Source organism: Hyla sarda, chromosome 6 (genome assembly GCF_029499605.1).
Source record: "Hyla sarda isolate aHylSar1 chromosome 6, aHylSar1.hap1, whole genome shotgun sequence".
Taxonomy (NCBI): domain Eukaryota; kingdom Metazoa; phylum Chordata; class Amphibia; order Anura; family Hylidae; genus Hyla; species Hyla sarda.
Genome location: NC_079194.1, coordinates 134,600,998 through 134,617,375, shown reverse-complemented (window position 1 = coordinate 134,617,375; position 16,378 = coordinate 134,600,998). Strand labels below are relative to the sequence as shown.

Genomic DNA, 16,378 nt, shown 5'->3' with positions numbered 1-16,378 from the left:
TATAACACAATGCGATCAGAATTCCTTTAGGCTTTTATGTAACATGTATTTTATGAGGTCATTAATGAACCCTGATTCTCTCCAGATGCAGATATATGCACAAAATGCCCAGAAGACATGTGGCCCAATGAGAAGCATAACGATTGTCTTATGAAGTCGGTCCAGTTTCTGGCCTATGAAGATATTATTGGGATTGCCTTGGCAATTACTTCCATCTTCTTGTCTCTTATAACCTTATCCGTTTTATGCATCTTTAGAAAATTCTCAGACACACCGGTAGTGAAAGCCAACAACCAAGGCATCAGCTACCTCATCCTTGTGGGACTCCTTGTGTGTTTCCTCTCCTCACTTGTTTTCATTGGCTATCCCTTGGAGGTCATCTGCATCCTTCGTCAAGTAGTGTTTGGTGTATCCTTTTCGGTTGTTGTCTCAGGGCTGCTGTCCAAGACAATCACAGTGATCCTCATATTCCAATCCACTAAACCCAACTCGATTGGAAAACACTTTTACGCCAGGATCTCAAAGACCACCATATTTATCTGTCCTCTGTTCCAGGTCATCATCTGCATTGTTTGGCTTGGGACATCTCCTCCTTATGCAGAATTAAACATGACATCTAAACCTGATATAATAATTGCAGAATGTAATGAGGGATCCAATCTATTCTTTTACTGCATGTTGGGTTATATTGGACTTTTAGCAACTATAAGCTTCATTGTGGCTTTTTTATCTAGGAATCTCCCAGATAGCTTCAATGAAGGCCAGTACATCACTTTTAGTATGTTTGTATTCCTCAGTGTTTGGATATGTTTTATTCCCACATACATGAGTGCTGAAGGAAAGAATCTGGTCATAGTCGAAGTGTTTGCCATTATAGCTTCCTGCACTGGTCTGTTGGCTTGTCTGTTTTTTCCTAAATGTTATATCATCCTGTTCAGACCAGAAATGAACACAAAACAATACATCAGGGGAAAGCAATAGCGTGTGTCCACCTTAGGGGAGGTACTTATGTAATACAGTAGAATCTCCCAATAGTGGACACTCACGGGGAATAAAAAAGAGATATTACAGTACAATCTCCCAGTGACGTTTAATCTCCCCTTATCCCCCCCGTATCATTTCATCCCACTTTATACCCTGTGCCACCTTATTCCCCCGTGCCTTGTGCCAAATTATGCCCCCCTTATCCCTGTGCTACATCATTTCCCCTTGGTGATCCTGTGCTATTTCATTCCCCCTTTACCTCTATGTAAATTCATCACTTCCTCTTTATGAGGTGGCACAGGGGGATAAAGGGGGTCTTCTGCTTCTGTGCTGATGCTTCTGCAGGGGGGTGCAGCGTGGGCTTGGTCCCCCTGGGAACCTGGGCCCCTTATTGGGGTATTGGCTGTACCCCCCTGACGGCTGCCCTGTGTACAAGGTAGGGCCGGCACATAAGCCTGGTTGTCCTCTATTGGGAATGTTTTGTCCCCTAATGAGAGTGTTTTGTCCCCTTTGTCTACCTAATGTGGGGGAACAGGGGAACAATGCTGCCTACCGAATGTGGGGGAAATATACTGCCTATCTAATGTGGGGGAACTATTCTGCCTATCTAATGTGGGGGAACTATGCTGCCTACCTAATGTGGGGGAACTATGCTGCCTATCTAATGTGGGGGGGGGGACTATGCTGCCTACCTAATGTGGGGGAACTATGCTGCCTACATAATGTGGGGGAACTATGCTGCCTATCTAATGTGGGGGAACTGCTGCTTACCTAATGCTGCAGATTAATGTGAGTTGCATTGCTGTGGAGCTCTTGTAGGGGGCAGGATTTCACTCTTGGTCCTAGACAGCACAATGTCTTGGGCCAGCCCTGGTACAGCCTGCCAGAAGACGCCGGACCGAACCTCAGTTTGGCACTGAGAGTGAGGGGAGAGCCTGAACCTCGGGGGAGCTGCAGCATTCCGGAGAATGGGTGTGGACCTGGAGGGCCGGTTCGGCAGGAAGGTATTTGATCCACATGGTGAAGAGGTGGAGTAGAGATGTTGGCCACACCACGACCCCACCACCATCATTTGTCCCTCCGTAGATGTAGGAAAACTACAACTCTCAGCATGCCCAGATATTGCAAAACTACAACTCCCAGTATGCCTATACAGTCAAAGGTTGTTTGAGCATGCTGAGAGTTATAGTTTTGCAACAGCTGAAGTCCCCCTGGTTGGGAAACACTCACCTACTGTCATACCGGGCTACCTAATTTATCTACATACCTGACTACCTATTTACTTACCTAAAAAAACTGGCTACCTAACTACCTGGCTAGTTACCCACCTACATACCTGACTACTTGGCTACCTACGTGCCCATTTTTACCCAGCGGGATACCAAGGGGGCATTTTTTATAGTGTGGAGGCCTATAGATGGGGAGATCTGTGTAGAGGAGGGCACTGGTAATGGAGGGAACTGGAAAAATCTGGAATCTAACATGTTTGTCCTGCAGATGCCGAAGAGATGAAGTTTTGCCTGGAAGAAGCCATCATGTTGGTCTTATGCGAAAAGAGAAGAGAAAAAAAGAGGATGCCGCTGATCAGAAAAGACATCTGTGAGTCAATAGATGTCATTTTATGGCTATATTCACACATGCATATTTTTTGCTGCAGATTTGCTTTAGTAGATTTTGCTGCCCACTAACTTTAAAGGGTTATTCCAGGAAAAAACATTTTTTTTTATAGCAACTGGCTCCAGAAAGTTAAACAGATTTGTAAATTACTTCTATTAAAAAATCTTAATCCTTCCAATAATTATCAGCTGCTGAAGTTGAGTTGTTCTTTTCTGTCTGGCAACAGTGCTCTCTGCTGAAATCTTTGCTCGTCTCGGGAACTGCACAGAGTAGAAGAGGTTTGCTATGGGGATCTGCTTCTTCTCTGGACAGTTCCCGAGACACGTGTCATCAGAGAGCACTTAGACAGAAAAGAGCAACTCAACTTCAGCAGCTCATAAGTACTGAAAGGATTAAGATTTTTTAATAGAAGTAATTTACAAATCTGTTTAACTTTATGGAGCCAGTTGGAGCCAGCTACTCTGTTCAAAGTGGGGGACACAGGATTCTTATGATCAGGGGGATATCAGGCATAGGACCCTCAATGATAAAACGTTTATCATGGATCCTGTGGATAGGTGTAAGTTTTCATGGTAAACAATCCCTTTAACCCTTGTCACACAGCACATTTAGGCCTTGACAGAGGAAATTTTCATTTTTGTGTTCTTGTTTTTTCCTCCTCACCTTCTAACAGCCATAAAGCTTTTATTTTTTCAGCTACAGACCTACATAATGGCTTGTTTTTTGTGCCACCAATTGTTCTTTGTAATTACACCTTTTTTATTTACCATAAAATCTATGGCGCAACCCAAAAATCTTATTTATGGTGGAAAATTGATAAGAAAATGTAGCGATCTGTAGTTTTCATTAGTACCACTTGTGCGCATGTGTGACTTTTTGATCACTTTTTTTTTCTGGGATGTGATGTGACCTCAAATCAGCAATTTTAGACTTTGGTATTTTTTTTTTACGTTTACGCCATTCATCGTATGGGGTCATTCACATAATATTTTAATAGATCGGACATTTCCGCATGTGGTGATACCAGATATGTTGACTGATTTTGATGTTTTACTTTTTTTTTTTTTTTGAAAAATGAGAAAAGAGGGGAATTTTATTTTTTATTGGGGAGAGGCTTATTCACTTTTATTAAAACATTACATTTTACCCTCTTAACACTTTTTTAGTCCCCACAGGGGACTATATTTTGCAATCTTTAGATTGAAGATACAGATTAGTCAGCTCTAAGCCAACCATAGAAGACCAGATGATGATGGCCAGAAGCAGATGAGGGGACCTCTGTTCGACATCTTGGCTGCTCTGATCCCGGTGGCCATGACCTCCATAGTAAGGCTCCTTGTAGGGATCTTCCCATGTTTATCACGTTTAGTATTGAGTTCTGCTTAAAGGAGTAGTCCAGTGGTGACTCAGTGGTGAGCAACTTATCCCCTATCATAAGGATAGGGGATAAGTTGCAGATCGCGGGGGGTCCGACCGCTGGGGCCCCCTGCGATCTCCTGCACGGAGCCCCGACAGCCCGCGGGAAGGGGCCGACACGCCCCCTCAATACAACTCTATGGCAGAGCCGAAGCGCTGCCTTCGGCAATTTCCGGCTCTGCCATTGAGATGTATTGAGGGGGCGTGTCGGCTGCCGCTTCGTGCGGGGGTCGACACCCGCTATCTGGGCGGAGAGCCGGGGCCCCGTACAGAGAGATCGCAGGGGGCCCCAGTGGTCGGACCCCCCGCGATCTCAAACTTATCCCCTATCCTTAGGATAGGGGATAAGTTTTTCACCACTGGACTACCCCTTTAAGAAAGAAAATCTATGGTGTGACTTACATATTGGGGAGGACTGTGTCATGATGAAGCAATGGTCAAAACCATCTCTGCAGGTGACTGGGATGCTGGTGCTTGGGCGGGTTTCGACACAGGAGCTCTGTCTGCATTTCAAGGCTTTAGCTACAAAGATAAAGAGAATATCCCACAGTTACACAGCAGTTCATATATAAACTAATAATGTCCCCAACCCCGGACTCTTCATATAATAGGTTTTACAAGAGACCCGGATGGGCATTTACCTCTGCTCGCAAGCCTTGTGCTGGAGGTCAATATCTACTATACTCTAAATGTCAATGACCCTTTCACTTCTTAGTCAGTGCTGACCGGCGGCAGTGTAGTGATGTAATTCCCTCTATATCTCATGGTGTCTTGTTGACAGGTGCGCAAAATTCTCATTCAGCGACGTATGGAATGATTGCGCAAGCACGATTATGGTGACCCCTCCATAATACTACCTTGAATGTTACCCTTAATAATCTGGTTAATGGCACCTGTGGTGTTCCGTTACCAAAACGGTTTTAGTGGTGGACTGTGTTGGGAGGCTGTTACGCTGAGCGCTCCGGGTCCCCGCTCCTCCCCGGAGCGCTCACAGCGTTCTCCTGTTCGCAGCGCCCCAGTCAGACCCGTTGACCGGGTGCGCTGCGATAATGCCCCCAGCCGGGATGCGATTCGCGATGCGGGACGCGCCCGCTCGCGGTGCGCATCCCGACCCACTTACCAGACTCGCTCCCCGTCTGTGCTGCCCCGGCGTGCGCGGCCCCGCTCCCTAGGGCGCGCGCGTGCCGGGTCTTTGCGATTTAAAGGGCCGGTGCGCCACTGATTGGCGCATGGGTTTTAATTAGTGTCTTCACCTGTGCACTTCCCTATATCACCTCACTTCCCCTGCACTTCCTTGCCGGATCTTGTTGCCATTGTGCCAGTGAAAGCGTTCCTTGTGTGTTCCTAGCCTGTGTTTCAGACCTCTTGCCGTTGCCCCTGACTACGATCCTTGCTGCCTGCCCTGACCTTCTGCTACGTCCGACCCTGCTCTTGTCTAATCCCTTGTACCGCGCCTATCTCAGCAGTCAGAGAGGTTGAGCCGTTGCCGGTGGATACGACCTGGTTGCTACCGCCGCTGCAAGTCCATCCCGCTTTGCGGCGGGCTCTGGTGAAAACCAGTAGCAACTTAGAACCGGTCCACCGACACGGTCCACGCCAATCCCTCTCTGACACAGAGGATCCGCCTCCAGCCTGCTGAATCCTGACAGTAGATCTGGCCATGGATCCCGCTGAGGTCCCGCTGCCAGTTGTCGCTGACCTTACCACGGTGGTCACCCAGCAGTCTCAACAGATAGCGCAACAAGGCCACCAGCTGTCTCAACTGACTGTGATGCTACAGCTTCAGCAACCATCTCCTCCGCCAGCTCCTGCACCTCCTCCGCAGCTAGTGGCCGCATCCAGCCTCCGTTTATCATTGACGGACAAGTTTGATGGGGACTCTAAACTTTGCCGTGGATTTCTCTTGCAATGTTCCCTGCATTTGGAGATGATGTCGGACCAATTTCCAACTGAAAGGTCAAAGGTGGCTTTCGTGGTCAGCCTTCTGTCTGGGAAAGCCCTGTCATGGGCCACACCGCTCTGGGACCGTAATGATCCTGTCACTGCCTCAGTACACTCTTTCTTCACGGAGATTCGAAGTGTCTTCGAGGAACCAGCCCGAGCCTCTTCTGCCGAGACTGCCCTGCTGAACCTGGTCCAGGGTAATTCTTCTGTGGGCGAGTACGCCATCCAATTCTGTACTCTCGCCTCCGAATTGTCCTGGAATAACGAGGCCCTCTGCGCGACCTTCAAAAAAGGCCTATCCAGTAACATCAAAGATGTGCTGGCCGCACGAGAAATCCCTGCTAACCTGCATGAACTTATTCATCTGGCCACCCGCATTGACATGCGTTTTTCCGAAAGGCGTCAGGAGCTCCGCCAGGATATGGACTTTGTTCGCACGAGGCGGTTTCTCTCCCCGGCTCCTCTCTTCTCTGGTCCGCTGCAATCTGTTCCTGTGCCTTCCGCGTGGAGGCTATGCAAGTAGACCAGTCTCGCCTGACACCTCAAGAGAGGACACGCCGCCACATTGATAACCTATGCCTGTACTGTGCCAGTACCGAACACTTCTTGAAGGATTTTCCTATCCGACCTTCACGCCAGGAAAGACGCTCTCCGACTCCGCACAAAGGTGAGACAGCTCTAGGTGTGAACTCTGCTTCTCCACGTCTTATTGTGCCTGTGCAGATTTCTTCTTCTACCTTCTCCTTCTCAGCTGTGGCCTTCTTGGATTCCGGATCTGCAGGAAATTTTATTTTGGCCTCTTCCGTTAACAGGTTCAACGTCCCAGTGACCAGTCTCGCCAGACCCCTCTACATCGCCTCTGTTAATGGTGAAAGATTGGACTGTACTGTGCGTTACCGCACGGAACCCCTCTTAATGTGCATTGGACCCCATCATGAAAAGATTGAATTTCTGGTCCTCTCTAACTGCACTTCTGAAATTCTTCTTGGACTACCGTGGCTTCAACGCCATTCCCCTACCCTCGATTGGACCTCCGGGGAAATCAAGAACTTGGGTACTACTTGCCACAAAAAGTGTCTTATGTCTGCTCCCAGTCCTGTCAGTCAAAACCCTATGGCTCCTCCGATACCTGGTCTCCCCAAGGCCTATCTGGACTATGCTGATGTTTTTTGCAAAAAAGGAGACTTTGCCTCCTCACAGGCCTTATGACTGTCCTATTGATCTCCTCCCTGGTACTACTCCACCCCGGGGCAGAATCTATCCCCTGTCTGCTCCGGAAACACAAGCTATGACGGAGTACATCCAAGAAAATTTAAAAAGGGGATTTATCCGCAAGTCTTCCTCCCCTGCTGGAGCTGGATTCTTCTTTGTCTCCAAAAAAGACAGCTCCTTACGACCATGCATTGATTACCGCGGTCTTAATAAAATCACTATAAAAAAACGCTATCCCCTACCTCTTATCTCGGAACTCTTTGACCGCCTACGTGGCGCCAACATCTTTACCAAATTGGATTTAAGAGGTGCATATAATCTCATCCGCATCAGGGAGGGGGACGAGTGGAAGACCGCGTTTAACACCAGAGATGGACACTTTGAATATTTGGTTATGCCTTTTGGGCTTTGCAACGCCCCTGCCGTCTTCCAGGACTTTGTAAATGAAATTTTTCGTGATCTATTATATACCTGTGTTGTGGTCTACCTGGACGATATTTTGATTTTTTCTTCCAACCTAGAAGAACACCCCCGGCATGTCCGCATGGTTCTTCAGAGACTTCGGGACAATCAGTTATATGCCAAAATGGAAAAATGTCTCTTTGAATGTCAATCTCTTCCCTTCCTAGGATATTTAGTCTCTGGCCAGGGACTCCAAATGGACCCGGACAAACTATCAGCCGTATTGGATTGGCCACGCCCCTCCGGACTCCGAGCTATCCAACGTTTCTTGGGGTTCGCCAATTACTACAGACAGTTTATTCCACATTTTTCCCCTATTGTGGCCCCAGTTGTGGCCCTAACCAAGAAAAACGCCAACCCTAAGTCCTGGCCTCCTCAAGCGGAAGAGGCGTTCAACCGTCTCAAAACTGCCTTTTCTTCTGCTCCCGTACTCTCCAGACCTGATCCATCTAAACCCTTCTCACTGGAGGTAGACGCCTCCTCGGTGGGAGCTGGAGCTGTACTCCTACAGAAAAATTCTTCCGGACATGCTGTTACTTGTGGTTTCTTTTCTAGGACCTTCTCTCCGGCAGAGAAAAACTACTCCATTGGTGATCGAGAACTACTGGCCATAAAACTGGCTCTCGAGGAATGGAGGCACCTGATGGAGGGGTCCAAATACCCAGTTATTATATACACCGATCACAAGAATCTCTCTTATGTTCAGTCTGCCCAACGGTTGAACCCTCGCCAGGCTAGGTGGTCGTTGTTCTTTGCCCGTTTTAACTTTGAGATTCATTTTCGCCCCGCTGACAAGAACATTAGGGCTGACGCTCTCTCTCTTTCCTCGGATGCCTCTGAAATGGAAGCCTCCCCGCAACACATTATTCCTCCTGACTGTCTGATCTCCGCTTCTCCAGCTTCCATCAGACAAACTCCTCCAGGAAAGACCTTCGTCCCTCCACGCCAGTGCCTCAGGATTCTCAGGTGGGGATACTCCTCACACCTCGCCGGCCATGCTGGCATCAAGAAATCCGTCCAGCTCATCTCTCGTTTTTATTGGTGGCCTACCCTGGAAACAGATGTTGCTGATTTTGTTCGGGCTTGTACAGTCTGTGCCCGGGACAAGACTCCTTGCCAGAAGCCTGCCGGTCTCCTCCATCCTCTGCCTGTTCCTGAGCGACCATGGTCTCAGATTGCTATGGACTTTATTACAGACTTACCATTATCCCATGGCAACACAGTTATTTGGGTGGTTGTTGATCGTTTTTCTAAGATGGCACATTTTATTCCTCTTCCAGGTCTTCCTTCTGCGCCTCAGTTGGCGAAACAATTTTTTGTGCACATTTTTCGCCTTCACGTGCTTCCTACGCATATCGTCTCGGATAGAGGCATTCAATTTGTGTCGAAATTCTGGAGGGCCCTCTGTAATCAGCTTAAAATCAAATTAAACTTCTCGTCTTCTTATCATCCCCAATCCAATGGGCAAGTGGAAAGAGTTAATCAGGTTCTTGGTGACTATTTGCGACATTTTGTTTCCTCCCGCCAGGATGACTGGGCCGATCTCCTACCATGGGCCGAATTCTCGTACAATTTCAAAGTCTCTGAGTCATCCGCTAAATCCCCATTCTTTGTGGTGTACGGCCGTCACCCTCTTCCCCCCCTCCCCACTCCAACGCCTTCTGGTTTGCCCGCTGTTGATGAGTTGACTCGGGACTTCTCCACCATCTGGAAAGAGACTCAAAAATCTCTCATACAGGCCTCATTCCGGATGAAGAAACATGCCGACAAAAAAAGAAGAACTCCTCCTGTCTTTTCTCCTGGAGACAAAGTGTGGCTCTCCGCCAAGTATGTCCGCTTTCGTGTCCCCAGTTATAAACTGGGACCACGTTATTTTGGTCCTTTTAGAGTCAAATGCCAAATCAACCCTGTCTCCTACAAACTCCTTCTTCCTCCTTCTCTCCGTATTCCTAATGCTTTTCATGTCTCTCTCCTTAAACCACTCATCCTTAACCGCTTCTCTCCCAAGGTTGTTGCTCCTACTCCTGTCTCCGGGTCCTCTGACATCTTCTCGGTTAAAGAAATTCTGGCATCCAAGACGGTCAGAGGTAAAAAAAAATTTCTTGTAGATTGGGAGAATTGCGGCCCGGAGGAGAGGTCATGGGAACCCGAGGACAACATCCTTGACAAGGACCTTATCCACAAGTTCTCGGGTTCTAAAAAGAGGGGGAGACCCAAGGGGGGGGTACTGTTACGCCGAGCGCTCCGGGTCCCCGCTCCTCCCCGGAGCGCTCACAGCGTTCTCCTGTTCGCAGCGCCCCGGTCAGACCCGCTGACCGGGTGCGCTGCGATAATGCCCCCAGCCGGGATGCGATTCGCGATGCGGGATGCGCCCGCTCACGGTGCGCATCCCGACCCGCTTACCAGACTCGCTCCCCGTCTGTGCAGCCCCGGCGTGCGCGGCCCCGCTCCCTAGGGCGCGCGCCGGGTCTTTGCAATTTAAAGGGCCGGTGCGCCACTGATTGGCGCATGGGTTTTAATTAGTGTCTTCACCTGTGCACTTCCCTATATCACCTCACTTCCCCTGCACTTCCTTGCCAGATCTTGTTGCCATTGTGCCAGTGAAAGCGTTCCTTGTGTGTTCCTAGCCTGTGTTCCAGACCTCTTGCCGTTGCCCCTGACTACGATCCTTGCTGCCTGCCCTGACCTTCTGCTACGTTCGACCCTGCTCTTGTCTAATCCCTTGTACCGCGCCTATCTCAGCAGTCAGAGAGGTTGAGCCGTTGCCGGTGGATACGACCTGGTTGCTACCGCCGCGGCAAGTCCATCCCGCTTTGCGGCGGGCTCTGGTGAAAACCAGTAGCAACTTAGAACCGGTCCACCGACACGGTCCACGCCAATCCCTCTCTGACACAGAGGATCCACCTCCAGCCTGTCGGATCCTGACAGAGGCACTTGTGCTTCCCTGTTTTTTGTTTGTATTTGGAATGTTTGGTCATATCTGTTAGTTTTTATTGGCACGGTATGCTATTGTAGTTAGCACACTTGTATGTTTTTCTTTCGATGATTGGCAGTGTCATTTGTTTTTCCCCTGTATTTGACTTACTGTCTACATTTTATTGTCAACAAATCAAGTTTATATAAAAAAAAAAATTCTCATCCAGCGGCGAATTAGTTACATTTGTATATAAAAAGGTTTGGAGAAAATTTATATCAGAACCTTTACAGGTTGCAAAGAAAATGTCAACCAGAACCCTGGTAAGCAAATCTGTTATATATATATATATATATATATATATATATATATAGTGACCCCCCTGACCTACGATGGCCCCGACATACGATCATTTCAACAAACGATGGCCTCTCAGAGGCCATCGCATGTTGAAGGCAGCATCAACATACGATGCTTTTGTATGTCGGGGCCATCGCATAAACGGCTATCCGGCAGCGCTGACTGCTTCAGCTGCCACCGGATAGCCGTTTACGGTGCCCCGTGAGCTCCCCTGACGATCACTTACCTGTCCTCGGGGCTCCGGCGTGTCTTCTTCGGGATCCCCTGCATCCAATAGGAGCGGCGTGCCTAACGACGTGATGGCGGCGACGGAGAGCGAGGATGGCGAGGAAGCAGAGGCCTTGCCAGACCGTCGGGGACACCCCGGGGACGCGGCGACAGCGATGGAAGGCGACATCCAGGGCAGAGGTGACGGTCCGTAGCGGCGGGGACAGGTGAGTACAACTTCCTCTACCAGTGGTCTTCAACCTGCGGACCTCCAGATGTTGCAAAACTACAACTCCCAGCATGTCCGGACAGCCGTTGGTTGTCCAGGCATGCTGGGTGTTGTAATTTTGCAACATCTGGAGGTCCGCAGGTTGTAGAACACTGTCCTATACTTTACATTGCACGGATCCCTCAACATACGATGGTTTCAACAAACGATGGTCCATTTGGAACGAATTACCATCGTATGTTGAGGGACCACTGTATATATACATATATATATATATATATATATATATATGTATATATACATATATATATATATATATATATATATATATATATATATATATGTGTGTTTAGAAATAACAAATAGTGCTGCAAAGTAATAACAAGTAAATCAATTGTTCATAAAGAATAGACCCAAAGTGAAGAGGAGGATGGTCGTGGTCTTCATACTGAGCTACTTGGTATTCAGGACACTATTATGTGACTTGTCTATGTGTGTCCTGTATTTATACCTGTGAAGTCATCATCCACTGTTTTACATTCTACATCCCCAATTTTCCCATACTTCCTCATTTCATACCCTGCTTGGAGGTTCAGCCCAGGTTTGCTCTACAAAGCCTTCCTTGTTGTGTTTAGCAGCCCATTATGCATATATGTAACCCTTACACCTGTAATACCTGATTGTATGCTATAAATGGGGAACCTGTCAGCAGAATTGTATGTGTATAACCATGGGAGTGCATTATAGCTGTTATTACAAGCTTCCTTACCATGTTTTGGAGCATAGTATTAGTTATCAAACAGAATAATTTATTCAAAAAAAAGAGCATAGTATTAGTTATCCAAAATAATTTTATTCACATGCTTGGTATATAAATTGGCCCCAAGTAGTCCTATTTATACTGCAAACACTACCTACTTGGGACCTATACACCTATATATATATATATATATATATATATATATATATATACAGTGGCGTTGCGACCCGGGTGCGGAGCGCACCGGGTGACACCAGCCTGGAGGGGTGATGCACCCCCATCATTCATCAGCAGGATCATCCTCCTGTGAGTAGCACCCCCATCATCCATCAGCAGGATCAACCTCCTTGATCATGGGGGGTGCCTCTGGCACATGTGGTCTCCAAACTATGAACCTCCTGCTGTTGCAAAACTACAACTTCCAGCATGCCTGGAGAGCCAAAGGCTTTCTGGGCATGCTAAGTGGTGTAGTCTATAACAGCAGGAGGTACATAGTTTGGAGCCCACTGTAATACACTAACCTTCACTCCCTTCATTCAAGGACAGCTATGAAGGGGGTCTGCAGCCAGGAGGAGAGCATCAGAGCATTCAGAGCGGTGATGAAGAGGAGGAGGGCACGGGAGGAATGGCACAGGCAGCCTCCATGCTTGATAGCCTTTGACCTCTCAGGCTGCTGTGCTGCTTCCGCCCCTCCCCCTCCCCTCTGACCTGATACAGCAAGATGTCTGGAGGTGCAGCATAGAATTAAGTAATGCACCTCCAGACTATATTTAGCTGCAAGTGTCACTCACTGTGCAACTGCAGGGTCGGACTGCAACTGCAAAGTGTGTGACAGGTATGGGACCAACACACTGGAACCCCCCCCCACCCCCACCTCCTCAGGGCAGCCTGAAGTGACAGTGGTGCCACAGGGGAATCTCGGTGGGCCGCAGCAATAAAACCAGAGAGGGTGGAGTGGTGGCAGTGACCTCTGCTGTGCGGCGGCGGGGCGCACAGGTGGGGGTCTTAGTATAAAAAAAAGTCTTCATTTTTCCGCCCCCATCAGCTGCGAGTCCATGCGCCCTCAAGCGGACGCATGGTTTGCCTTATGACAGCACCGGGCCTGCTCCCAGCATAAACTCACCACTGCTTAGGTCATACTGGGAGCTGTATATTTAATTGGTGAAACCTTTTTTAGAGCTTTCCCATTCTTTGGCAATTGGTATATTTGATTATTATGCTGGAATTTTTCACACTGCTCTACATCAGTGGTGCCTGTCACAACAGGCTAAAAACTTACTGGGGGGGTAGGTATGGGGTGACACCATTTTCTATCGCACCGGGTGACACCAGCCATAGCAACGCCACTGTATATATATATATATATATATATATATATATATACCTATACCTACCTAATGAGGGCCTATAGGCTGGGTAAACTACCTACTAGGGCACCTATATACCGGGGAAAATACCTACTTGGGCACTCACTGTATATACGAGGGAAACTTCATATTGGGGCACCTGTATATTGGGAAAGCAACATATTGGGCGACCTGTCTATCTACTGTAGTGACCTACCTGACTATTGCTGACATACATTTTGTTGTAAAATGAGTAATGTCATATGAAAGTACAATCCAATAAAGAACTGTTGAGAGTACTGGTGAGCGCAGCTTTTTTCCCCCCAATGATGTCTCATTACAAAGTATAATTGGTGTCGCAGGTTAAAAATTGAAAGAGTTATAGCTCTTAGTAGGGTAGAAGAAAAAAATGGAACCACCAAAATTTAAAATCGCTGCATTCGGGGTACACTGGTGGAAAACATTTTTTTTTTTTTTTTTAAATCAACTGGGGCCAGAAAGTTAAACAAATTTGTAAATTACTTCTATTAAGAAATCTTAATCCTTCCAGTACTTATTAGCTGCTGAATACTACAGAGGATATACTTTTCTTTTTGGAACACAGTGGAGGCAGGATCCGAAATACCCAGCATGCCATTGGGCAAAGCTGTCTATTAGCAATGGAGGCTAATACAACGGTATCTCTGGAACTGGACCGTGGATCTGGGTAGGCGATACCTCCTTGAAATCCAGTTCACCCAGTGTATTGGGTTTAGTGTGGGTAAACCAGCTGTCAGTTTCCCTTTAAACAGACATTACAGGCATTATGTCATTCTTAATCTCCCCTGGCTTTGCAAAGATATTGGACAATTTCTGCAACAATTTAAAACATAAATGTATTTAAGTTACATAAAGAATAGAACATAGAAACTGTAAAACATATCAGAGAATTCTCAATAAATATGTACAATAGGAACATCATCCAGATCCGGTTGTGTCTGATGGTACAGAGCAGTGGCTGATGTGGTTGTAACAGTAAAGATGCTGGTTTTGGTCTTCATGTTGTATGGCAGGAGGTCATGACTTTAGTTACACAGATCTCTTTGACAGCATCGGGTGGATGGTTCAAAGGCCTTCATTATGAGACAGTTTGCGTCTTTGATACATCCACGGGTCATTGTAACTAGAAGTGCAACACAGGGAAAGTTAAAATGATTTAATAACAGAGAAACAATAAGAGCTGCATAGTTAAAGGGGTACTCCCCCCCTAGACATCTTATCCCCTAGCCAAAGGATAGGGGATAAGATGTCTGATTGCGGGGGTCCCACCGCTGGGGCCCCCACGATCGTCCTGCTGCACCCAGTGTTCATTTAGAGCATTGGGTGTAGTGCCGGAGGCTCATGATGTCACGACCACACCCCCTTGTGAAGTCATGGCCCCACCCCTCCGATAGACTTGCATTGAAGGGCAGCATCGCCAGTCATCCGGCACGGAGTGAAATTCGCTCAGTGCATCAGAAGACTGAGGTGCTGTAGCCGAGATGGCGATCAGACATCTTATCCTTTGGGTAGGGGATAAGATGTCTAGGGGCGGAGTACCCCTTTAAACACTGCCATGTAACTTCTCCCAACCATCCAGGAGCAATCTGGTAATGAACAGGGGGCATTGAGGGGGCGTGGGCGATCCCTCCAGTGCGCACACAGCGTTCAGAACTAAATGTTCCGAATGTTGGCCAGTGGAGTACCCCTTTAATTCCACTTAATAAAGAAAATCTATGGTGTGACTTACACATGGGGGAGGTTTTCATCATGATGAAGCAATGGTCAAAACCATCTCTGCAGGGGACTGTAATGCTGTTGCATGGGCGGGTTCCAACACAGGAGCTCTGTCTGCATCTTAAGGCTTCAGCTGCAAAGATAAAGAGAATATCACACAACTATAAAGCTATTAGATGTGAAAAGTCACCAGCACTGGTAAGGCTGGGTTCACACCACGTTTTGTTAAATACGGTTCCCGTATACGGCTGGGAGGAGGGGGGTGGGGCTTAATCGCAGCACCCGCACTCAGCCGTATAGGGGAACCGTATTTAATGTATGTCTATGAGCCGACCGGAGTGAGCCGCAACCTCTGGTCGGCTTCGTTTTCGGCCGCATGCGGTTTCCCGACCGCAGGCAAAAACGTGGTCGGCTCATAGACATACATTAAATACGGTTCCCGAATACGGCTGAGTGCGGGCGCCGCGATTAAGCCCCGCCCCCCTCCTCCCAGCCGTATACGGGAACCGTATTTAACAAAACGTGGTGTGAACCCAGCCTAACTGATATTATGCCTAAGATAAAAAGCAGGAGCGCTCCATAGTGTAAATCAATCTCAATAATGGTGTCCTTTGAAAATCAATAATGCACCCTTACCAATGCAGGTTGTGTAATCCATACACAACAGTGGGTAAAGGTGTGAACAGGTGTTAAATCCCTCAGCAGCCCTCCTGCCAGAAGGAACACATACAAATGTGAACAGCGTCAAAGAAGATGAGGTGGAGTGACGGCGCTGGAAGGAACCGATCAGGTAAGATAAACTAAGAAATCTTTAATGGACTAGCATGCAACACGTTTCCCGGCTCGAAGGCCGCTTCATCAGGCATCACAGGTGATGGCATGGATACCATTAAATAGGTAGCTCATTAACCATCAATTTGCTGGTACAAAGATACAATACATACAATACAATATAATATATACAATACAATATAAAATAATTCATATATAAGCCGGGAAACGCGTTGCATGCTAGTCCATTAAAGATTTTTTTGTTTATCTTACCTGATCGGTTCCTTACAGCGCCGTCACTCTGCCTCATCATCTTAGAAGCTGTTCACGTTTGTAGCTCTTCATATAATAGGTTGTATAAGATTTACGGCTGCTTACTAGCCTTGCGCTGGAGGTCAGGA

General features: G+C 47.5%; 1 protein-coding gene across 1 annotated transcript in view; it reads left to right on the top strand.

Annotated features, from left to right (window-relative positions):
• Positions 1 to 981, top strand: part of LOC130277462 (vomeronasal type-2 receptor 26-like) — a 37,058-nt gene extending 36,077 nt beyond the window's left edge. Inside the window, exon 5 of the mRNA XM_056528134.1 lies at positions 86 to 981. Within this exon, the coding sequence (XP_056384109.1) occupies positions 86 to 981 (896 nt within the window). The remainder of the gene's footprint in view (positions 1 to 85) is intronic.
• The last annotated feature ends 15,397 nt before the right edge of the window (positions 982 to 16,378 follow it).